The 25782-nt window shown below is 44.1% G+C and overlaps 1 protein-coding gene across 1 annotated transcript in view; it reads left to right on the forward strand.

The window, feature by feature from the left end:
- Positions 1 to 2701: 2701 nt before the first annotated feature.
- Positions 2702 to 25782, forward strand: part of ST8SIA3 (ST8 alpha-N-acetyl-neuraminide alpha-2,8-sialyltransferase 3) — a 35672-nt gene continuing 12591 nt past the window's right edge. Inside the window, exons 1-3 of the mRNA XM_033164468.1 lie at positions 2702 to 2724; positions 13804 to 13984; positions 17572 to 17694. Of these exons, the coding sequence (XP_033020359.1) occupies positions 2721 to 2724; positions 13804 to 13984; positions 17572 to 17694 (308 nt within the window). The 5' untranslated portion in view covers positions 2702 to 2720. The remainder of the gene's footprint in view (positions 2725 to 13803; positions 13985 to 17571; positions 17695 to 25782) is intronic.

Genomic DNA, 25782 nt, shown 5'->3' on the forward strand with positions numbered 1-25782 from the left:
AGGGATAGTTTAAAAATTGCAGATTGCTGATGTAAGCAAGAGGGGGAATAGTTGTGTTTTGGGAAGCAGTTTGCAAACTGGAGAAAGACTGCAAAGTGGGGAGCCCTGAAGCTGCTTCTAATAAGGACCTGGCCCATGAAGCCAAAAAGGTTCTCCACCCCAGCGTTGTCCCCTCCCTTGTGAATGAGTTAGGCTTGAGGCAAGCATGCACAACGGCTCCAATCAGAAAGCCAGGATGGGCTGCAGTGCCTGTTCATTGGAGGATCAGTCCAGGTTTGCAGACGGAAAGCTTTAATCCAGGGGTCAGCAACCTTTTTTAGCCGTGGGCTGGTCCACTGTCCCTCAGACCATGTGGTGGGCTGGACTATATATTGGGGGGGGGGGATGAACGAATTCCTATGCCCCACAAATAACCCAGAGATGCATTTTAAATAAAAGCACACATTCTACTCATGTAAAAACACGCTGATTCCTGGACTATCCGTGGGCTGAATTGATAAGGTGATTAGGCCGCATCTGGCCCACAGGCCTTAGGTTGCCTACCCCTGCTTTAATCAATTCCAATTGGTTAGTTTAAACCATGGGTAGGTGAACTAAGGCCCGGGGGCTGGATCCAGCCCAATCGCCTTCTCAATCCGGCCCACGGATGGTCCGGGAATCAGTGTGTTTTTACATGAGTAGAATGTGTGCTTTTATTTAAAATGCATATCTGGGTTATTTGTGGGGCTTTGGAATTCGTTCATTTTTTGGTTCTTCAAAATACAGTCCCCCCCCCACAAGGTCTGAGGGACAGTGGACCAGCCCCCTGCTGAAAAAGTTTGCTGACCCCTGGTTTAAACCATTTGAAAACTTTTGGTTGGCTAAAAAGCAACAGCAGATCTTTCCTGGATAGTTAAAGAAATAAATACCTATGCAAAGTTACATTTCTAATTGCTATTTAATACGAAATATAGGAGTAGTTATAAAATATAATACATATATAAGCATTAATACTATATAAATATCATATAATTATATAATATAAAAACTGCAGAGCATCATCTTAGAAGAAGCACTATCCCTTCACGCTGGCACAGGTGAGGATGCCTCTTTCTTGTTAATGATTTTGAGGGGGGGGGCAATACACTGGTTTATGCAACTGTAATCACACAATAAAGGATTTTTCAGAAGAGCTTCTGCAGGTGTGTATCAGCAGCTCAAAAATGCGCTAATTTCTCAGCAACTTCGGGTTTTTTTTGTTCAGGGTTGGCAAACATGTGCTTTCTCAGAGGGGTGGGAGGCAGAGCTTTTGTATATTACCACCCATACCCTATTTTCCATTGACACTCCCAGATTTACAGAGGATGTCCCAGTTTCTGATTTGACCCTGGAATGTCCCACTCTTCCTTTGTTGTTGTTGTTGTTGTTGTTGTTGTTGTTGTTGTTCAGTTGTGTCCGACTCTTCATGACCCCATGGACCAGAGCACACCAGGCACACCTATCTTTCACTGCCCCCCGCAGTTTGGCCAAACTCATGCTAGTAGCTTCAAGAACACTGTCCAACCATCTCATCCATCCTCTGTCGTCCCCTACTCCTTGTGCCCTTCATCTTTCCCAACATCAGGGTCTTTTCAAGGAGTCTTCTCTTATCATGAGGTGGGCAAAGTACTCCTCCTTAGGACATCCCTATTTTCATCCAAGAAATGTTGGAGGGTATGAAATAGGATGTCCCCAGGGCTTTTTTTCCAGCCAGAACTCGCCAGAACTCAGTTCCAGTACCTCTCAGGTGGGTGCCATTGCCATGATAAGAGAACAAAGGAGGTGTGTTCATTGTGAGTTCTGCCACCTCTTTTCCTAGAAAAATAGCACTGGGCATCTCTATTTTCATAAGAGAAATGTTGGGGGTATGGAATAGGGTGTCCCTATTTTCATCAGCGAAATGTTGGGGAGTATGTAATGCACCAGCAGTCATGGGAACTGACTAGTTTAAAAACAAAACAAAAAAACAGACTGCTAACTTTTCAACTTCTTTGTTTTTTCAGCGGTTGACTCCTGAATTTTACTAGTTCTTTTTTTAAAAATGTTAACTTTAAGGTGTGTGTTTTTTTATTAAAAAAAAAAAGAAGTTAAACATTTGGTTGCTGGGAAAGGGCAGTTGAAATCCAGGTTTTCCAGAGTTTCGCTTGACATGGGCGTAGCCAGGGGTGCAAAGGAGGCGGCAGCACCCACACACTCAATCTAAACCAAGTAAATAAATAAAAACACTTAAATAAAAGTGGAAATAATCAGAACATTTGAAATGTTCTGACAGATCCCCCCCCCCAAGCAGTTGGGGTCAAAAGAAAGTAATTTTAAACGACTGTCGTTGAGACAGTTCATTCCGAATCTGCTGGACACAGCCAGACGGAAGATGGTAACAGGAGGGGTGTCCAGCCCCTACCCCCCCCCCAAAAAAATCCTGGCTATGCCCATGTCGCTTAACGCACTCGATAGAGATCTCTGCATTGAATGTGCAGTGCAGTATTGCCTTAGTGAAGGTGTAGGCCTTCTTGTTTGAGCGACAGGGAGTGCTGTGCCTTCCTGTGAGGCGTAGTGTTTTAAGAACTACAATTCCCAGAGTTCCTTAGTCCATGCTGACCTTCTTCTGTGCAATTCCTCAGGAGAGAGGCCTTTATTCCAGCAAGAGCACATGGGAGCGCATTGCCACAACTGAAGGTAAATTTGAAGGCCCCAGAAGCTGTATGTGTGAGTAAATAACCTAACCTTAATTCATAGGTTTAGAGGAATGCCAGAGGTTTATTTATGTCTGAGGGGTTTTGTGCTTGGAAAAAAAATTTCCCTCAGAATTCTGGACATCTATTGCAATTATTTTATTGTTTCCAGCATTTAGGCCTCGCTTTCTTAAAACAAGAACAAAAAAACCACCCTAAAACGTGCCTCAAAGGCAGCAACTTACAACTATATAAAATACCGAACGGTGTGTGTGTGTGTAAATCATTTGAAGTCAGATACGTACAATGAAAATGATAGAACAGAAATTTCTAGAGCCCCTTGAAATAGCAGTAAGCGTTTCGTTTTAAAATACGCTTATATCGCGACATTTTTTTGCTCGGAAGTAAACATGCATTTACCGTCGCCTCCCCCCCTCCGCCAACGAAAAGAAATCCTTTAAAAATGTCCCATGTCATCTCTTAGCTCAGGCAGACTAGTCCTCAAAGTACCGCCCTCTAGTCCATGCTGCAAAGTCCCACAGCTTTCTGCACATGCTCAGAACCACTCTTTTCTTCTGTATTCCTCCAATATAGTCCAGGGACTATTTCAAAAAAATTAAATAACATGGTGAGTGGTTGCCTAACTTGGAGGGGTTTTCACAGTGACAAGTTCTAACAAAGGTAGCCATAAATTGTTGCCCTGAAAACTGAATAACATTGCTCCTGGCCTTTCAGATGCTGCTGGACTACAACTTCCATCATCCATGGCCATTGGACATGTTGGCTAGCAGTTGGAGTCTAACACCATCTGTCATCTAGAAAGTGTCTAGAAAGTGGTGTTGGGGGATGAGTGTTCAGACCCCTGGGCTCTCACTTGTGGGGTGCCTCAGGGTTCTGCCCTCTCCCCCATGCTTTTCAACATCTACATGAAGCCACTGGGAGGGTTTGGGCTGGGTGTTCATCAATATGCAGATGATACCCAGCTCTACCTCTCTTTCAAATTGGAACCAGTGAAGGCGGTGAAGGTCCTGTGTGAGTGCCTGGAGGCGGTTGAAGGATGGATGGCGGCTAACAAATTGAGGTTGAATCCTGACAAGACAGAAGTACTGTTTTGGGAGGACAGGGGGTGGGCAGCTGTGGGGGACTCCCTGGTCCTGAGTGGGGCAACTGTGCCCCTGAAGGACCAGGTGTGCAGCCTGGGAGTCATTTTGGACTCACAGCTGTGCATGGAGGTGCAGGTCAATTATGTATCCAGGGCAGCTGTCTACCAGCTCCATCTGGTACGCAAGCCGAGACCCTGCCTGCCTGTGGACAGTCTCGCCAGAGTGGTGCATGCTCTGGTTATTACTGGATTACTGTATTTTAATATTTTGTTGGAAGCTGCTCAGATGGGCGGGGTATAAATAAATTATTATTATTATTATCTGGATAGCAATCTATCATGGATGCTTTAGTTGGGATTCCTGCATTGCAGAGGGTTAAAGTAGATGACCCCTGAGTTCCCTTCCAACTCTGTAATTCTATGATTCTATAAGCCTAAAAGGATGCCAGCATGGTTAAATCATAGAGTCAAGTGACTATGAACAAAAAAAATCAAATAAAGAGGACCAGTTCTGGAGGGCCAAAGGTTCCTCAACCCTGCTTAATAATAATAATAATAATAATAATAATAATAATAATAATAATAATATGCAACACAGCTGACTGGATTGCCCTAGCCACTCTGAGTGGCTCCCAACAAAATATTTTAAAAATATTAAAAGAACAGTTTTTAAAAACCCACAAATACAAAGGAAAGGGTCCCCAGCTACACACACAAAGACACACACACACACAGAGAGAGAGAAAGAGAAAATGAAACTTGTAAAAAATATAAGAAATAATTAAGATTAATGGAAATAGCAATACAATACACACATGTTTTGCTTACCAAATACAATGCATTGCCTGGAAGTCGTTCATTAGACAAGCGTTCACGTAACGAGTCTACAATTTCCATGGATTCCTATGGATACATTTCTCATCAGGGATTTGCCCGGTCTCGCCGCACAGTCCTTCTCTCCGTGGTTTCTTCCCTCAATGGCTACAGCCAGCCAGCAAAAGAGAGAAACAGGAAAAACTGAATTGCCCCACGCATCTCTCCCACACTCTGATTTGTCCAATCTCACTCTCTTCCTGCCTGCATGGTTTCTGCCCAAAAATGCTTGCTGCCAACCAGCAAAGCACAAACAGGCAAGGAAGTCAGAAAGTGGAAAAACTCTGGATGTTCAGATTTTGGAATCTGTGGAGTGTGTAGCAGGGTTTGGGCACAATTCTTTATGTTTCGATAAGTAACTTTTTGCAGAGCGAGCTGGCAGATAGCAGGATCTGTGTGTACATAACAACAGTAAGGCATGAAAACACATACAAAATGAACTAATATATCGCAATAATAGCACATAAGAGACTGTAGCTCAAAAAAACCACTGAACAAACTGAAAATTCCCATTCTCCTGTTTATTATTGTTTATTTAATATGTTTTTATATGTGTTTCCATGCTTCACTGTCATTATGTATTGCAATGGTATTTCCATTGGCAGCATTAATTGTTTCTCAGATTGTTTCATCCTCTGAGCCCAACATGTTGCTATTGCTACAGTTGCATTTTAGAGCATCTGCAAAAACAAAAAACAAAAATAATCATGAATCGGGTCTGAAAAGCACAGGAGGAAGAAGGCGGAAAACAGTGCGATGCAACAGTTTCATAACTACGTTTGTCATGAGAATCACCTGTAAAAAGTGAACAAACAAGGAATGGCAATTGCAAGAGAAAAGGGTTGGTGCAGAACACCAAACTAGATTGCGTCTATTGTCAAATGCCCTTGAAAAGGTTGTCCTCCAATGTTCAAACTGTCACAGCAGAGTTGAACATTTTGGCAATGCCTTGCTCCTGGTGGCTCTACAAGGAAGACAATTCATCTAACATCAGAAGCCACTTACGGTTAATCTCAGCTGGGAAGCTGTTTTACAGAATGTCAAGAAAGGAAGTGTGAGAGCAATATGATTTGCTGGTGTTTCAGAGTGCACTGAAAACGGACAGTTTTGCTAATACCTCGGCTTGGCCTATTTCCTTCTTCCTGGCCACATAATTTGAACATGGGAGGAAACATGTGCCATCCATGTTTTATCTGCCATTCCCTCATTGGGTCCTCAATTTGAGGGGAAAGCCACTGCAGCTTGTGGGCCATTGCAAACACGGGAACATTGTAGGCAAGGCAGAAGACACAGCCCCAGATCAATTAAAGCTACTTTGGCTGAGCCACAAATCCTATGTCAAGTCTTTTCACGTTTTCTACTTGACTTGTGATAAACCACATCTGATTCATTCATAACTTTCACTTGAACTCCAGCAACTACATATGAAAAAGGTGGGGGACCTCTTGCAGAGGTAGCTGGAGGCATTTTTGTGGCTCTTGCTGTAAAAACAGGCAGTGTCGTTTCTAGTAATGGGAAAAGGGAGTTTTTATATAAAAATCAAAGTGGCCCCTATCAATCAATCAATTGACAAAACTTTATTGCCTTAGCCATCGGGCATAGCAATCAGTCATACACATCAATAACTATAAACAATACAGAGGGATAATAAAATAGCGCTATTACATGTAAGATTCCGCATAACAGCCCACAACTTTGGCTCCAGGAAACTTTTCCAGCAACAGAAACCAACAGAGCACTCTAATCTCTTACATCTGTTTGGTGGGGGTAGGAATTTCATGTTTTTTAAATAATTAATTTTATTGAAAGTTTTCAACATAAGAGACAATAAAACTATTGTATTTTTCCGTGTACGACACGCCCCCATGTATAAGACGACACTTATTTTGGGGGACTCAAATTTAAGAAAATGGGTGGAGATGGCCCAGAGTTGTTGAGCTTTGGGGGGATGGGGACGAAAATGGCGAAAATCACTAACCAGACTGACACATGCTGACAATCGCTCGTGTAGCGCTAGCCAACATGCGTCTGCCCACTCACCAACAGCAAACGGCAATCACACGCCCAGGTGCCAAAGTGGCAGCTAATCCACAGCAAACCTTGCCACGGCAACCAATCACCCACCCTATTACCGCAGCAGCAGCCAATCCAAAGCAGCACTTGACACAGCCACCAATAACCCACAATATCACCGCTGACAAGCTCCTACTCGCGGATGCAACCTATCTCCCATCCCCCCACCACGCACTCTCCATGTATAAGGTAAAAGGTAAAGGACCCCTGAATGGTTAAGTCCAGTCAAAGGCAACTATGGGGTTGCTGCGCTCATCTCGTTTTACAGGCCAAGGGAGCCGGTGTTTGTCTGCAGACAGCTTTCCGGGTCATGTGGCCAGCAGGACTAAACCACTTCTGGTGCAACAGGACACCGTGACGAGTGCCACAGAGCATGGAAACGTCGTTTACCTTCCCGCCACAGCTGTACCTATTTATCTACTTGCACTTTTTGGAGTGCTTTCGAACTGCTAGGTTAGCAGGAGCTGGGACCGAGCAATGGGAGCTCACCCCATCACGGGGATTCGTACCACCGACCTTCCGATCGGCAAGCCCAAGAGGCTCAGTGGTTAAGACCACAGTGCCACCCGCGTCCCTTCCATGTATAAGATGACCCCCGTTTTTTAAACATTATTTTAGAGTAAAAAACCAACCCTTGTCTTCTACACGGAAAAGTACGGTAATTAAAAAAAATTCCTTCCAGTAGCACCTTAGAGACCAACAGACCAACAAGGCTACCTACCTGTAACTAAAATAATAATAATGAAGGACACAGCAGTAAAGAGAAAAGAAAGATAAACGGAAGGGAAAGAAAGAGAAGGGGAGGGAAATATTTTGTAAAAAAGCAATAAAACACAAAACCATATGCATATAGCCCTCTGTCACAATTATATCTTAATTCTTAATCCACACATAGAGGAGTGAATCTTCCCAGCTCTCAACTGGGAGCTGGGGTAGGAGTCACATTTTTGATAAGCAGGCCAATAAGAAATTCTGGATAAGAGGTGAAATCTCTTCCCTAGCAGGCTTATACAGTGTGCAGTAAAGGAACTAAAGCATAACCCTCACTACACTCTCCTCTCATTTTCTACCATTTCCAAATAAGGCCTCCAAGACTACGATTCTATTGTTTCTGTTGTCTGAGGGTCCAATTAGATCCTGCCAGAGCCAAGACTGATCTACCAGATGCCTTCATTTGCAAAATTGAGGTTATGGTTTCCGATGCAAGCAGTATCCATTGTTTGGTGAACCACACGCACACTCCCAGCTCTAATTGGTCATCTAAATTATAACCTGATTTGGCTACGTGGCTGTGCATGGACTATGCTGGCATAAATTGTAGAGGTTTGTTGAGAGCTGTTGCAGAATACTGCCACTAGGCTGTTGAAGTGAGTGCCCAGTCACTCCTGTGTTGAAAGAGCTGCCAGTATGCTTTATGGTCTTGCTGTGGGCATGTATACAAAACAACTTGGGGACAGGTGACCTCAAAGGAATGTCTTACCTTGTATACCACTGCCTAGTCACTTCAATCAAAGACTCTCTTAGTAATGACCTATTCTCCTAAAGTTAAACTTGCATCCTCTAAGACCAGGCCAGGGCCTTTAGCCTGGTGGCAGCTGCCCTTCGGAATGTGCTTCCAATGAACATCAGGCAGGCCTCTACCTGATGCTGGCTTCAAGCTCATCTTTTCACCCAAGTTTTCTTTGAGATCTACTGATTTGTGATGTATTTTATACTTGTGTTATGAATGCAATTCTCTTGTTGGCTGTGTGCTGTTCACCACCATTATTATTTTTCTTAATGTTGGTGGGCTTAAATTTTTTGGCAAATAAATAAATTTAATAAATTTATAAATAAATAAATTTAATATTAGATGTCCCTAACCCTAGTGGCACCTTGGAGATGAGCACATGGTTTTTGTAGCATAAACTCTGGGAGGCCAGAGCCCATTTCAACTGCCCTTTCCCAGCAACCAAATGTACCTAACACAGTGGCCTCTATTTCTTGGAAGGTTATAGCATTTGGCTTTTTTTTGCCAGATCAGACTAATGCAGAAACTCTTCTGGAATCTACAGAATTCCCTAGAAAGAGGGAATAACTGCCAAACTAATTTTAATCCGTAGGACAGGTTTGTCCATTGGGTATTTTCTGACTTGGACTTTGGTTCTGATTTGGAGTTTTAACCTTCCTTTTAGCCACATATTTATCTTCCTGGTGTATAGTTCCTTTGTTATGGCCTTGGCTAAGATAATAAAGTTTGGTGACTGATTTAGCCTCTTATCTAACAGTTCGCCTGGTAGCCACAGGTGAGTGTGTGGATTTCCATGCAGAGATGAGCAAACAAGCTGGCAGATGATGTTCCAACCCTCTTCCACTAGCTTGCTTGATTTCAGCGCTAACTGCAAAGGAAGGGACTGGCAGAGGGAGAATGGACCACTCCACCCTTCTTAGGAACATAAGGAGATGCCTGCCCACCTTGTTCCCATGTTATCTTCATTGACCTACAGCATCTCTCCAGGATTTCAGACTTTCTCAGCCTGACTTGGAGATGCTGGGAATTGAACCAGGGACGTAATGCATGCAAAACAGATGCTGTACCACTGAGCTGTGGCCTTTCCCCAAGTCCACTTGTCCCCTTGGTAGAAGGCCACTTTCCCTTGTTCCACCAGTCCATTTGGAAGAAAGCAATTTTATTTAATTTTTACTAGCCATCTAAGAGACTAATAGCTTGCATTTCCATGCTGACTGCAGAGTCTTCTCCCTGTTTAGCCTTTTAGCAGGCTCGTAACTTTTGTGAGATTGACTGACTGAATTGATTGACTGGTTTACTGATTGATTGATTTGATTGTAAAGACTACTCTGACTTTTATTTGTTAGTTGTTGTTGTTTTTTTTTAAAAAAACAACCACCTTCCTTAGGAGCAATAATCAAATTATTTGGTTTGCAACAACCACCACAACAATCAACACACACATCTCATTAAGATGGCAAACAGGGCTCTGAGCAGACTTTCTCTCTTAGGAACAATTATTCTAAGCTTTATTTCATTTTTTTTAATTATAGTTATATTATTGCTTTCTTCCATGATGCTAAATGCAGATCACATGAGACCTTCAGCTGGTCTCTCATCCAGACCCTGCTTAGCTTCTGCATAACTGTTGCATCATTGGCTTTCAGCCATACCTTAAGACTTGCATATAGACTACAACAAGAACCTAGGCAGAACTACAAGACAAATCCTGACATACATCTGTTTGGAAAATTATGCATGGATGGGCTGTGACTCCAACAGACAGGGTCTAATTTGATTCATCTAGTCAGCTCCGGCTTGTATCTTTGCCAGCCAGGACCTGCCAAGGAGGTCAAAAAGCTGTGCTCATCACTGTACTGTACTAAGATACATCTTGGTCATCTTACAACCTATGCATAAATTTTAAAATCGATAAGTTTGTTTGGAATCAGGTCTATATTTGTACTTTTCTGGGCTGCAAATGCAATACATTTAGAGTCTATTAGCAAACAGTGATGTGCTGATTTCAAGGGTCAACCTAGATAAGACGAATGAGAATTCGTTTTGAAACGCACATTCCATACCTACAATTCAAGAAGGTGTGTCCTACATTGTCCAAGTGTGTCCAAGTTCTTGTAACTTATATACAACTATACTTAAGTATATAACATTCTGGGTCCTTTTGGTGTGGATAAAGTGGATAGGGTATGTGGCACATCTAGTTCATCCTGTTATCACAATGATCAACCAGATGCCTGTGGGAAACCCATGGAACAGAACCCAAGCACAAGAGCCCTCTCCCCTCCTGTGGTTTCCAGCAACTTGTATTCAGAAGCATTACTACTTCCAACCATGGAGGCAGAGCACAGCCATCCTGGCTAGCAACCTTCTCTTCTATGAATGGGTCCAGTCCTTCCAGGTTGGTGGCCATCAGTTCCTCCTTTGGGAGCAACTTCCACAGCTTAGCTATTTCATTTCATTTCGCTTCCCTATTAATCTGTAATCTGCCACTCTAAATTACCATGCACAAGGCGATTTACAGCAACAAAATATGCAACAAAGAAAGCACACCTTTATATAGTAAACTGATCCAAGACAAAAAGTCATAATAAAACATAACTTTAAAATGGAACTACTTATACCAGATAAAAGTAATTTTCAATAATCTATTAAAATATAATAAAATTTACTCTCAAAACATCAGCAAATAATAATTAAACAGAAATTCACTCTTAACAATTACAATAAATAATTACTAAACTATGATCAGTAAAAAAATAACTGCAAGTCACAATGCATAAAATACCACAATATATACAAAACTCTGCAATGCACGAAGAGGTACTACAGGTATTAAAAAAAAATCTCTTCTGAATCCTCCAACATTCAGCTTCACTGGAGGTCCACATGTTCTAGTGTTACATATTTTTGTTAGAATACCAGCAACTTCCCAAAATTGGGAAAGGAGTACGACAAGGCTGTATATTGTCTCCCTGCTTATTTAACTTATATGCAGAATTCATCATGCGAAAGGCTGGACTGGATGAATCCCCAACCGGAATTAAGATTGCCGGAAAAAATATCAACAACCTCAGATATGCTGATGATACTACCTTGATGGCAGAAAGTGAGGAAGAATTAAAGAACCTTTTAATGAGGGTGAAAGAAGAGAGTGCAAAATATGGTCTGAAGCTCAACATCAAAAAAACTAAGATCATGGCCACTGGTCCCATCACCTCCTGGCAAATAGAAGGGGAAGAAATGGAGGCAGTGAGAGATTTCACTTTCTTGGGTTCCATGATCACTGCAGATGGTGACAGCAGTCACGAAATTAGAAGACGCCTGCTTCTTGGGAGAAAAGCAATGACAAACCTAGACAGCATCTTAAAAAGCAAAGACATCACCTTGCCAACAAAGGTCCGTATAGTTAAAGCTATGGTTTTCCCAGTAGTAATGTATGGAAGTGAGAGCTGGACCATAAAGAAGGCTGATCGCCGTAGAATTGATGCTTTTGAATTATGGTGCTGGAGGAGACTCTTGAGAGTCCCATGGACTGCAAGAAGATCAAACCTATCCATTCTCAAAGAAATCAGCCCTGAGTACTCACTAGAAGGACAGATCCTGAAGTTGAGGCTCCAGTACTTTGGCCACCTCATGAGAAGAGAAGAATCCCTAGAAAAGACCCTGATGTTGGGAAAGATGGAGGGCACAAGGAAAAGGGGACGACAGAGGATGAGATGGTTGGACAGTGTTCTCGAAGCTACTAACATGAGTTTGGCCAAACTGCGAGAGGCAGTGAAGGATAGGTGTGCCTGGCGTGCTCTGGTCCATGGGGTCACGAAGAGTCGGACACGACTGAACGACTGAACAACAACAACACCAGCAACTTCACACACCAGCTCTTTGAGCAGCAACAAATATCTGTAATAATATTGCAAAAGATCAATTCCACTTACAATCCAAACGCATAGGCCAGTTTAAAAGGTTTTTCACCTTCACTTACCGGTAAATATTTCTGCAGAGCTGAACCAAATATCACCTGGGGGGAAGTTCCATAAGCGGGGTGCCAACACAGAGAATGCCCTGTCATGATGATGATGATGATGATTTATCATTTATACCCTGCCCATCTGGCTGGGTTTTGGTACTTGGGTCCCAAATTGTTTAGGGCTTTACATGCCCTTGGATTGGACTCAGTGGGTTGCCAACAACCAGAGTTGGGTATCCTTCCTGGTTTTCCTTTCAAGGTAGATGACAGGGGTCTCATATTGGGGAAAACTCTGACAGCTCTCTTTAAATTAAAATGAAAATGGAACATCACATGCACTTCCCTTGATAACATGCCCTTTAAAAAAATAAATAAACAACACCTGAATCATAGAATCTTCGAGTTGGAAGGGACACAAGGGCCATCGAGTCCAACCCCCTGAAACTGTAAAAGGTTAAAGGAAGGCTGTGGCCTTCCAGATATTGTTGGACTCCCAATTCCCATCAGCCCCAGGCAGCACAGCAAATGTCAGGGATGATGGGAGTTGTAGTCCAGCAACATCGGGTGAGCCTTGGCTTCCTCATTCCTGTGCTAAGCCTTGCCACTGAATACTGTACCTGAAAGTGTCCACTCATTTTCACAGCTGCCCCATGTGTGTTCTGGGATTCAGGCCCAGATTTGGAAGGCTGTGCTCACTGACCACAAAGCTCTTGGTTGTCTCAGCTCCAAACCACCTCCCAAAGGCTTTGCTCACCACAAAGTTCTGTGCTGTACGAGCTCCAAACCACCAACTCATGTCTGTCTGTAGGCAGTGATGTTTTTAAGGGGCGAATATTGGAGTCTGGAGCATCTTCTATTGTTCCGATGGCATTTTGGCAGGAAAACAGGTGCTACCCCATCTCAGTCAGACCCAGAACCACAGTTCAATGGTACAGCACCTGCCTAAGCATGCACAAGCTCCCAGATCCAGTCCCCTCTCTCCAGGCAGGCCTGGGAAACCCCTGAAAGGCAGAGGCGCTGCCTTTCAGAGTAGACCATACTGAACTGGGATGTTTCGGCTCAGTGCAAGGCGTTTTCCTTATGTTCAGAGAGCAAATCTCCAGAATATTCCAGGATGGTGTGTGTTTGCCACCCCCTGAGTGCTTTTGAATGGGACACCTATTTAAGGCAATGGGATCCACAGCTTCCTGCACAAAGGAAGCAGGCAGGATCAGTCAGCTTTCTATAATTTCCGGCAGGATCCACCTTTTTTTTTAACCCACCCCCATCCGCTGCCATTACAACGCTGCAGAGCTCATACCCTCCATTTTTTTGTATTTTTTTTTTTAATTCTTCATCCTCTCGGCGCTTAGCTCCCCTGTGTGTGCGTGTGCTTTGAATTAATCCTTTGGAGTGTTTGTGTGTGTTTTCCCTCCCCTCCTCTCCCCACCCCCCACACACATACAAGCTCCATCCCTGATTTCTGGGTGTGTTGACTCCAATGTAGCTCTTTCAGCTCCGTGTGTGTGGTGTGTGTGTGGTGTGGTGTGGTGTGTGTGTGTGTGTATTCTCTCTTTCACCCCCACCCACCCACCTTCTCCGCCCCCAGGCATGAGAAGCTGCAAGATGGTCCGGGTGGTTAGTGTTCTGGGTCTGGTGATGCTCAGCGTAGCTCTGCTGATTTTGTCCTTCATCAGCTACGTGTCTCTGAAAAAAGACAATATCTTCACCACTTCCAAATACGCCAACACGGGAGTGCCACGAATGTACATGTTCCACACTGGATTTAGGTGAGTGCTTGAAATACATATATGTATATATTTAAATGTACATATATCATCTTCCAGGGGAGGAAAGAGCAAGTGAGCTGGGCGGAGGGTATGCATGCTGGAGAGGAAGGGTCAGAGGAGAGAAGGGTGTGTGTTGGGGGGGGGGAGAGATATTACTATTATTATGATCATTATTGGATCAACGCTCCGGGACACCCCCATTCCCCACCTCTTCGCTTTTTGTGCCAGCAGTTAACCAAGCCCCCATCCCTCCCTTTTAAAAATCGATCAGATCACGCAGAGGTTTGAGGTGGAGGGTTGCCTCAGTGGCCAGAGGAAGGTGGGAGGTGAGGAACCCCCGGCTCCTATAGCTATAGATATAGATAAAATATGATGCGGGTCTCTGACGAGAATCATGGTGGCTCCCTGCCCGGTTCATGTATATTCCATCATGGGGCGAGCTGGTGGCGCAGGCGCCCTCTGTCCCTGACTGGGGATGGGGGAAGACATCGGCGCGGCTTCCCCACCGTTTTGGGGGAGGGGTGGGGGGTGGGTTGACAGATGCACAAACGCTCTTTAAACGAGCAGGGGGCTAGGAAGGGTCTCCGATCGCTCCCTTCCACCGTTCCTTGTCTTCCCCCACCCCCACGCCGGTGTTCTGCACCGCCCCGCAGGTCTGGTGATGGAAGTGGGGAGGAGAGTCCTTTGTGTCATTGTGGCTTTCTTAATTTTATTTGTTAAAATACATTTTTTAAAAAAAAAATCTGCTTTGGAAGCGTTGCGCTCCCCACCATCCCAAAGAAATACAGATTTGCTCCCCATTATCGCGCCAGCAGAGGCATCTTCCTCTCTGCGCGCAGACATCGGGCCCGGAGAATTAGGGGAGGGGAATTGCAGGAGGAAGGTGGGTTTTCCAGGCAGCCGTGAGGCGGAAGTCGTGAAGACGATTCGCATGCTCTGCTGGGTCTTCCTCCTCCTCCTCTGCTCGTCCAGAGGCTGGGAAATGCCCCACGCTGTGCAGACGTGGCGTTGCATTGGCTCTTTGCAAAAAAATAAGCCCCTTCCCAGCGCCCACACAAATGCTCCTGCGGTGGGGTGTGGGAGGTGCTTGAAGTGGCCTCCTTCCTCTCAGAGAAAGTAGTCTTTAAAAGTGAAGGGAAACTTGAGGCTCCGACTGAGGCAAGAGGTTATCTTTCGGAGGCCGCTGGATGGGGCGGCCGCTGTCCGTGGTGCTGATTTTGCATCCGCTCCCGTTCTGCGCCCCTCCGCCTCCCATGCTTATTCTCCGTTTAGGAACCGCTCTGGCTCTGGCTGTTTGGAACAGGAAAAAAAATCAAAATCAGAGTTTGGAAGGGACATCAAATGCCATCTAGTCCGACCTCGTGCTGATGCAGGAAATCCTGCAGCGTCCCTGTTAGGTGCCTGCCCACCCTCTGCTTCTAATTAAGGAGAACTGTCAGATCACAACATTTGAAAGGGCGGGCCATTCTGTTTGTTTTCTACTTTTGTGCGTAGGTGCTGCCTACCAGAGGAAGCAGAACTGGGCTAAATGGCCCAGAGATTTCGACTCAGTACAAGGCAGTTGGATACCTTAATCTATATTCTGTGCAAGGCAGTTGGATACCTTAATCTATATTCTGTGCATGGGTGCCACTTGAAATGGCTTTTGCATGTTGTCTGCTCCATGCTGCCACGTTAATAAATAGTGTTATGTAACCATAATGCTGTGGCTGCTTCTGGTGGCATTGTCTGCTGTCTAGACTAATGTGTAGACTGGTTCTTAATCATTAGAAAATTCGAAGTATTGGGGGAAATTAGAGGCTAACAGCATAATCAGATACATGTCTTCTCAGAATTAAGTCTTCCTAAATTCAGTGGGACTTACTGTTGCTTAGAGTTGCAGCCTAAAAGATGCTTTACATCAGGGATCGAGAATCTGCTGCTGGATTCCAGCTCCCATTAGCCCCAGCTAGCATGAGTTATGGGAGCTGATGTCCAACAAAATCTGGAGGGCACTATAGGCTCCTCATCCCTGCTTTACATGTTACATTTGTTCTAGTCACACATAGATAAAAAGTATGATGTGCAGCTCATCAGGTGAGACGAATGTACACACTGGCACATTTGCAAAGCTAAGCAGGGTCCGGTATGGTTTCAAATTGAATGGGGGACTGCATGTTGAGATTCCTGCATTGCAGGGGGTTGGCCTAGATGACCCTCAGGGTCCTTTTAAACTATATGACTCCCTGTATGCATGCAGCAAAATGCTTAGGAAGGACTCTAGTTCAGTGGTAGAGTAGCTGCTTTGTTAAATCCCTGGCGTCTCCAAGTAGAGAATGGAAGATACTTCCGTCTGAACAACCCTGGAAAGCAACAATCAATCAGTGTAGATTATACTGAGTTAGATAGACCAGTGGTCTGGCTTGGTATGAGGTAGCTCCCTAAAGTACGTTCAGGTGAGAACACACAAACTGATCCACACACAGGTTTCAAGAATTTTCATCAATGGAAAATTTCCCCCTCTTTTTTTTTTTTATTCCATAAAATTTATACACCACCTGAGTGTAGAAAAAGCCACCTGAAAGCAGTTTGCAAAAGATAAAACAGAAAAATGGGGTGGGGGTGGGATTACAACCGTACTTACAAAAAGTCAAAAACTTAACAAAAGTACAGAGAGGAAGAAGGGCCAGTCTGCAGGGGAGTTTCTCTTACAGGTTCTAAAGATCTAAGAAATCTGCTCTGCAGTTACTGGGAGTAGGGCTTTTTGAGTATGGCTTCCTCTCTTCTGTGGAATAGCATTTGCTACCATGATATGACAGACAACCACAGTCTGCACTTTCTGGAAACAGCTGGAGACATTTTTGTTCTGACAGGCTTTTCCAGCTGGATAAATGGGTCTTTACTTTGTTTGGTTTTAGTTTGGTTTTAGATGTATTTGCTGTTTTTCACTTTTTCATTATCTTTCATGTACATCACCTTGAGATTGTTGTTTTGAAGGCAATTAAGAATAATAATAGTAACTAAAAAAATTAATAATAATAATAATAGGTGGGGCAGAAGAAGCAGTAGAGGAATAGGAGAGTATGAAGCACATGAATTCCTGGGAACAAGGAGAAGGCCAAAAAGAGTCTAAAGGAAGATGATTAAAAGTGGTAGCAAGCATAGTTTTCAGGTCTCCAGCTTGCCTGTAGCATTCCATAGCGTATTTTCCTCCCCACAACATGTTAAGTGCAAAATTACATATGTAGCAGAATCTAATAGTAAACTTTCCATCACTTTGGGCAACAGGAGCAATGCTTTCAAACGTTCTTCCTGTGGGGAAAGCGTCTCCCAGCACACGTACGAATAGCATGTCAGGGAGAATGAACAACTTGCCTCTTAACATTTTCTCCGGGTTCTCATCTGGACTGGGATTCGGTGAGATACGCACAACTGAGCATGTTTAGATTCCAGGTGTAATGTGTCACAGAAAGTATTTTGTCTATTTGATGGTGGGGTGTCCTTGAAGACTGGCTTGCACTTCATTCTAGACTGTAATAGAATAGTTAATTTGCTCCTTCGAGCTTCGAGTGAATTCACTGACGGTGTGGATATGTGATCCCTTTCAGGTCCCAGTTTGCACTGAAGTTCCTTGACCCTTCCTTTGTACCAAATACAAACACCTTGAACCATGAGTTGCAGGATAAAGCTCCCAAATGGACATTCAACAGAACGGCATTTTTGCAGCAAAGGTGAGAGAGAACGAGACAGAGCTAAGCAATCAAGCCAAAAGCATGTTGTCATGTTTCTTTTTAAAAAAACAAAGCAATCGCAGTTGTTATTTAACTAATTATTTGGCAACAGGTAGTGTGTGCTCTTGGGAGTTTTGAAGATCAAACCACCCATAACAGTGATCTATGAATTAACAAGCAGTGCTTTGAGATGGGGTTCTGTGTTCAAAATCAGAACTTCTGCTTTTCTCAAATGTTTGAAAACAGTGCTTATACCTGGCATGTCCAAAGTCCGTTTCGGGGGCCTAATCCAGCCCGCCAGTCGGTTTAATTTGGCCCCCGCGGCAGTTGATTTCCTGAGGTAAAACCCTAAAAAACCCTCAACAACTTCAATCCTAAAAAAAAAGGTCACGGCCCTTCACTTCATCAGATCTGGCCCTCTTTGAAAAAAGTTTGGACACCACTGATATACCAATAAATGCTAAGCCCTTCCTATTTTGAGAAGGCATGTTTTTACTACAGACCTGCCGCTGAAGATGTGACTTGTTTCTATCAGTATGTGAAAGTTTTATTCTATTTCTTTCTCATCTCCATGGCCTCCTAGCAACCCTGGCTCCAGTAGCCAGTAGCATGGTGGGGCAGAAGTGCTTACCTGACCTCCAGTCCCAGCAAATGAGTTTCTGCTGCTTGCTGGGAGGGAGAGTGCCATGGTTGCAGAGAGGGCGGCACGGTACATACACCCCAGCAGGTGCATCAGATTGGCACAGCCAGGGCATTTGCATTGCACCAGGTTTGTCGCAGCCTCACCCCAGCCCTCCCTTGTAAGCAGCAACAACTCACCTGCCGGGAGGTCAGGTAAGCACCACCTCCCCACCATGCCATCTTCTTGTCTCTCTGACCCCCGTTACACTCCCAATGTGAGAGCAGCTCTGCCGCAACAAAACTCTGCTTGCTGAGAATTCTGAAGTCAACAGAGAAAGCTGAAGGAGGATAGAAATCAATTGCACACTGCAGGATCTGGCTGCTTTCTCCATCCAGCGATGTGGGGTATTAAATTTCCCAGGGCTTTCTTTTTCTGTGGGAAATTTTCCATTCCCTAAGTTCATTGGTATCAATGAATGGATTCCAGATGCGAAGAGAATATTAAGCAAGCTCAGCAGTTTCAAAGATGTAATTAATATTTGTCTGGTCATTATCCCCAGCGAGTATGTGAGTCAGCGTATATCGTGCGCAATTCTTTGGGTTTCTAACATTTATTAGTGCATCAACAGTTTTCAATCACTTCGGGGAGGTCTCTTAGTTTTAAATGATGTAAGAGAAGCGCATGATCTTGTCTTTCAGTTTTTACAAGTATTCAAATAATACATAATTTAAGCCGTCCTTATTTTTTCCCTTCAAATTTTTGTGGGGAATTGGGACAAAAATTAACATGGTGTAGTTTTTTGAGGGTGGGGGCTTTGTTTACTAAATTGGGGGGGGAAATAACATGCTAAATTAAATCACTTGCTCGCACATCAGAAAACTGTCAGGTACAAATTACTCAGTGCATGCAAGTTAGCTTAATGTCCACAGGAAACATTTTCCCATATTAATTTTTTGCAAAAACCCGCATCACTATATCCATTCATAGTTTGCCTCTTCATTATTTTTTCCCCAAAATATAGTCTGGCCCCCCACAAGGTCTGGGGGACGGTGGATCGGCCCCCTGCTGAAAAAGTTTGCTGACCCCTGCAGTTGTCTAATAGCTACCTGTTCTGTCTGAAATATAGACTGGGGTGATACAGCTGTGTTGCAGTGTTAAAAAAAAACCCAAAAAACTACAAATATATTGGACCAACTGAATGGGCCAGTGCAGGCAGAATGTAGGCTTGATCCGCAGTTAAGTAATTTTTTTGGGGGGGGGCAGCTATGATATTAATTTAAGATGTTATGTTTGCAGTTATATTTTGTTTTATTCTTTCTTGTGAACCATCTTGGAAATATGATTGAAGGGCTCTGTGTGTGTGTGTGTGTGTGTGTGTGTGTGTATGTGTGTGTGTGTACGTACAAAGCTGCATGCTCCCAACTCCTATGTAGGAACTTAAGAAAAGCTCTTCAGGATCAGGCCAAATGCCCATCTTGTCTAGCATCCTATTCTCACAGTATCCATCCAGATGGCTATAGATGGGCTGGTGGATACAGAGGAGTGGTAGGAGGCACTAGCTGGGGAACTCCCCTAAGGAGCCCCCCAGGGAAGAGGACTCAGAGCCAGGGGATCAGTGGTGGGGCAATGATGAGTGGTCAGAGGAAGAAGAGGGAGCAGGCTGGCAGGGGGAGGTGTCGGAAGCTGAAGAGGCAACAGGGTTTAGTGAGTAGGAAGAAGCTGGGACAGAGAGCAGTCCAGAATCAGAGGCAGAAGTGGAGGCTGGAGAGGAGTGGGGGCAGGCTGCTGAAGACGCCAGGGACTCTCCCCCTCCTGTTGTGACCAGTTCCTCTCCCCACTGGTCTCCCAGAACATACAGAGGAATGAAGAGGGCAGAGCAAATAGAGACAAGGCGAAGGCAACTCAGGTTGCTGGAGAAGGATTGCTTAGAGAACGGTGGGACATTCAGTCCTCACAACTGCCTCGTTGGTGCAAGACCTACTGGGAGGAGTTGCTGTGACCACTAGGCATGCACTATTTTTTGTTTCTTTGAATAAAGAGTTAACTTCACTGACCCCAGGTGTTTTATTGCTGACCTCCTCCTGACAAAAGCCTGCAAGCAGACCCTGAGTGCAACCATCCTCTCCTCTCTCATGATTCCCAGCAGCTGGTATTCGGAGGCACACTGCCTTTGAGAGTGGAGGTAGATATGTAGTCATGGTACCTACTGTGTACCATTGATAGCCTTGCCTTCCATGAATTTGTCCACTCCTCTTTTAAAGCTACCCAAGACGGTGTTTCATCAGTGCATCTTGTGGAAGAAAATCCCATAGCTTAACTAGCTTACGTTATGTGAAGAAGTCTCTTTCCTGGAGCAGCCGGTGGATGGGTGGATCAGGGTAGAAAGTGTGGAGAACTATGGGCAAAGAAGACCTGGCCTCAAAGTCGTCTTTATTGCATCTGTGGAAAGTTTCATTGTGAGAGGCTGAAAGGGTATGTCAGGGGTGGATCAGAAAAGGCCTCGGATCTACAGGATCCCAAGCCCTCCTGTTCCCTTGTCATGCCCCCAACAAGGGAGACAACCTATGCCAGTCCTGGAGCAGGCACAGTTGTTTTCCCTCCCCTGGAAACCAGTGGATTGAAGGGCAGAGGGGGAAGCCTTCCAGTATGGCCAACACAAGCCCAGTAGGGTTTAGGAAGTGGTGATTCCTCTACCAAGGACTCTTCCTCCTACCCACTTCTCTGTAGCATTGCTCTGTTAAGAATTACATTGGCACAGATCTTAACCCCAGTTAATGCCAGACCAGATTTCCAGTTTAACCAGTAACCAAATTATGGTTAACAGGACTTTGTTAGCAGTTGCTGCAGATGGATTTCTTAACTAGTTAAGGCAAGAGGGGAGGATTTGTGCAGACTGAAAAGGGGGCTGCAGGAAATATCTGCAGCGCTATAGCTTGCTATTGATCCCTTAACCTTGTTTCAGAGGGATCTGCCGCTTACAACCGCATGAGCCCAGCAAGCAACATAGAATAACCTGGAATCACATAATTTACTCAACCAACAGGCTGTTCAAATGTGTTGCATGCTTTCAAATCCAAGAGCTTTCTTCTATGGGAGTGGACATCTAGCGTAAAGTAAAATAAAATAAAATGGAATAAGCCACAATGCTCTGAGGTCAATGTAGGTATGTTGACTGTTGATTGGATTATAGTTTATTTGATCCTGCAGGGAGAAGAGGCTAGATAAGTTGGATTACATGGCTTTTAAAATAGGGATGGCAAAAGGAAACACAACAGCTTTGGGTTAGGAGTGTCATCAGCTTGGTTTCCGTTTTGATGTACCTTTGTAAGGCAGGCAATGTACAAGGCACAATATGAAATTTCATTAAGTGGGCAAGAGTCTATTCAGTTTCAATTTGATTGCAGACTCTTCTTGTCAGTGGGGTCAAGAATATGCTGCGTTATTTCCATGGAACCTTTCTTCAACTTTCTATATATACTGTCGTGCTGGCAAATCCAAGGCAATTTTCTGTCAGATAAGCAAGTTCTAGATCTTATTAAGCTTTAAACATTTCAGGCCAGCAAGTCTGTAGGTTACTCTGAGGGCCATCAGAACAGAGCAAAGTGAGGTCTGCCTAAGTGAGACGCCAGTAGGAAGGCAAAGCCAGTACATGCAAAGGAAACTTACCAACAAGCTGGTTTCCAGATTCCCAAATGTGTTGCAAACATAAATGTTTTTCGGGGGAAATGCTCTGCGCATAGATTGTGGAATGGCAAGATGTGCAGAGCCTTTGACTCAATCGCTCCTGAGTACCCACACCATCACTGTGGAGTGTATAGGTTGTTTTATTGTATTTTAAATATTTTGTTGTAAGCCGTCCAGAGTGACTGGGGAAACCCAGCCAGATGGGCGGGGATATAAATAATAAATTGTTGTTGTTGTTGTTGTTGTTGTTGTGCAATGAACCAGGAGACTTGCCAGCTAGAGGGCAGGTGGAAAAATATTGGTCTTTGGGGTCAGCCTAGTTGCTATGTAATGAGTTTGCGTAACTGGCTGCTATACTGCTTATTACGATTTGGAAAATAGTTTTGGTTTGAAAATTTGAACATACTGTTGCATGCCACACCAGTCTCCAAATGGTGCAGAATTCCAGGCACTTACCCAGGGTTTATGTTTCCTTTGGAATGAGGGACAATGGAGAATGTGATGTCTTTATGATACATGATCGAAAATTCTTTCTAGTAGCACCTTAGAGACCAACTGAGTTTGTTCCTGGTATGAGCTTTCGTGTGCATGCACACTTCTTCAGATACACTGAAACAGAAGTCACCAGATCCTTAAATATAGTGGGGGAGTGGGGAGGGGTATTACTCAGAAGGGTGGTGGGAATGGGTGATAGGCTGATCAGTGTGGAAAACCTGTTGACGACTAAACGGCTGCAATTAGTCTTGCAGGGAAAGGCAAGGGGTGAGATGGCTAAAGATGGCTTTGTTATGTATAATGAGATAAGAGTCCAATGTCTTTGTTCAAACCAGGTTTCTCCATGGTTTTAAGTTTGGTGATTAGTTGCAATTCAGCCACTTCTCTTTCCAGTCTATTTCTGAAATTTCTTTGTATTAAGAATACCCCTCCCCACTCCCCCACTATATTTAAGGATCTGGTGACTTCTGTTTCAGTGTATCTGAAGAAGTGTGCATGCACACGAAAGCTCATACCAGGAACAAACTCAGTTGGTCTCTAAGGTGCTACTAGAAAGAATTTTCGATTTTGTTTTGACTATGGCAGACCAACACGGCTACCCACCTGTAACTGGATTTATGATACATGGTTTATTTATACATATATACAGCCTGAGCCTACAATGGAGGAGTTCACTGCATTTAACATCCCAGTAGGGTCTTGTTTCACCCATAGCCATAGCCTTGGATGCAAGCAGAAATCAGGCATGCCTCTCCCTCACTGGATTCAGCCTACTTCTTCCTCCAGTTTCTAGCTTACACACACACAACTAAGCTCTGGCCTTTGCTTTTTCTAACTACCAGCAAGTTGAGGGAGGGGGACCACCCATTTGCCATCTGGCATAGAGCCACTTCCTTTGTACCCTTAATGGTCCGTTACCTAGGCTATCACCTCACCAGGAAGCTAACCTAGCTATTCCAGAAATTTGAATTCTTGCTTAAGTTTTACAACTTGCTGGATCAAGGAATTAAAAGACTCTTGGCATACAGCCTGCAAACCCCTCCCCAACTCATAAGAGCGCGTATGTTCTGCTTGTCAACCACTCTGCCAACTCCACTTTGCCCACACCTGGCCAAACCCTCTTCCCTTTATACCTGACCCACCCCCTCGACTATCCCCGCACAGCCTGCTCCAAGCCCCACCTTTAGAGAGAAGTTTCTGAAGTGCCTCCATTATATCAAGCTGCAGCTGTTTTTAATGGAGGGGCAAGGTGCTTCACAGAACATTTCCCCCCATGCACTGCTTGCTCCCTTATCTGCCTGCCATTCCATCATCTCGCTGAAATTAGCATGGCCACCTATCAGCAGCCATGCAAACTGCAGCATGACAACAGGCTTACATTTTTATATATATAGGAAGATATACTGTTTGGTTTTTAGAATGTTGTAAAGCCACCTTGTGGTCTCTGATGAAAGGTGGTCAATAAATGAAATAAGTAAATAAATGATTTCATTGGTGGCTGGAAGAGGCGGGGCAAGTTGCAACGTGATGCCAGTACCAGATGAGTAAGAGATGTTAAACTTTCCAGGGAAGATGGGAGGAACTTAGCAGAAGAATGCTGTTTTCAGTAGCATTTCCAGTGCCATGCTTAGCACGTAGTTTCCAGCCTGAGCCCTTTGGAGGAAGAGCAGCATATGCTGGTAGCAAATAAGTAATGAAATAGACCAGGTTGTTTAGTTTTCTCTTGATGATGAGTAAATGGAAACCATAATGGTATTTTTATTAGCCTTATTCACTTTAGGAGAAATTTTAATATTTGCAAATTGACCTTATGATTCCCCAAATAGAATATTAAGAAGCTGTGTGTCTGCAAAGGGGAGACAGCTGAATGTTGCTTCGAGATGCCAAATGAGGATACTGGAAGCACTCACTTCAAAACTTTGAGCGCATTATCGTTAATGACGTTTAAGGATGACTTGAGAGTTCTGTGCTGGTGATACAGGGAATGTGCAGTAATGTTTCTTTGCAAAGCTCTTTACTTCCCCCTGCAAGGTAATATAAGATACCTTTGCAGTTGAATTCCCTTTGAAAGACTTATACAAACTGTATTGCAATCAGGTAGCAGTCCCAAACCAAAATGCATTATCTTTGTGGTCTAGTAGAGGTTGACAAGCGTCGGTGGTCAGTCTCAATTATGTTCAATTACACTGGGCACAATGTTTAGGAAACCTTTTTTTCTGAAATGCATTTCTTAAAATAAAGAAGTCTGTAATCCTGGCAGCTTTTTCATTATATGAGACAGTGAAAGAGGGTCTTTGCAGTACCTTCTTCATAAGGTCTAGAGCAGAGGTGGGGTAACCTCAGGCTCAGAGGCAGGACGTGGCCTCTCCAGGCCTCTCTGTCTGACCTCCGGGACTCTTCCCAGGTCACACCCGCTCACTGAAGCTGCTTCACACACTCCTTTAGTGTTTTTCCTGACTTGAGCATGTCCTTGAGCCCTGACAATGCTTCTTGGCTGCCTGTATGGAGGAGAGAAAAGGGTGTGTGAGTTTATGTAGTGGGAGATTAGCAGACAAACCTAACAAATACATATTCTTCCTAGTTAGCATGAGAATAATAATAATAATTTATTATTTATACCCCGCCCATCCTGCTGAGTTTCCCCAGCCACTCTGGGCGGCTCCCAATTGAGTGTTAAGAACAATACAGCATTAAATATTAAAAACTTCCCTAAACAGGGCTGCTTTCAGATGTCTTTTAAACAGACATCTTTTAGAAGAGGCTAAGTCCACAGAGCTACAGTGGTACCTTGGCTTGGCTCCCGGACACCACATCCCTGAAGTAAGTGTTCTGGTTTGCAAACGTTTTTCGGAAGCCGAACGTCTTGAGTGCAGGAAGCTCCTGCAGCTAATCGGAAGCCGCGCCTTGGTTTTCGAAGCGTTTCAGAAGTCGAACAGACTCCCAGAACGGATTAAGTTCGAGAATCAAGGTACCACTGTATATTGCTGAGAGACAGATACTCAGACCATAGAAATGCAGTTGGTAGAGAGGGCTCTGTGTGATGTCATTTCCCATCATCTCCTGGAGAGGAAGGAGCATATAGTACTTCCTGTTTCTCCCCCCCCCCCTTCGACCAGCCATGAGGGCAATCATGCCTGAGATAGGTTATACTGTAAATATATGTATTTAGCTTGCATAGTTTTTACTGCTACTGTTGCTGTGAATCAATGCAAGATTATAAAGTAAGTAAATCTTATTTTTATACTTAACTTTACACATTGCTGCCTGGTTCATTGTTACGCAGGCTA

Source organism: Lacerta agilis, chromosome 11 (genome assembly GCF_009819535.1).
Source record: "Lacerta agilis isolate rLacAgi1 chromosome 11, rLacAgi1.pri, whole genome shotgun sequence".
Lineage (NCBI taxonomy): Eukaryota > Metazoa > Chordata > Lepidosauria > Squamata > Lacertidae > Lacerta > Lacerta agilis.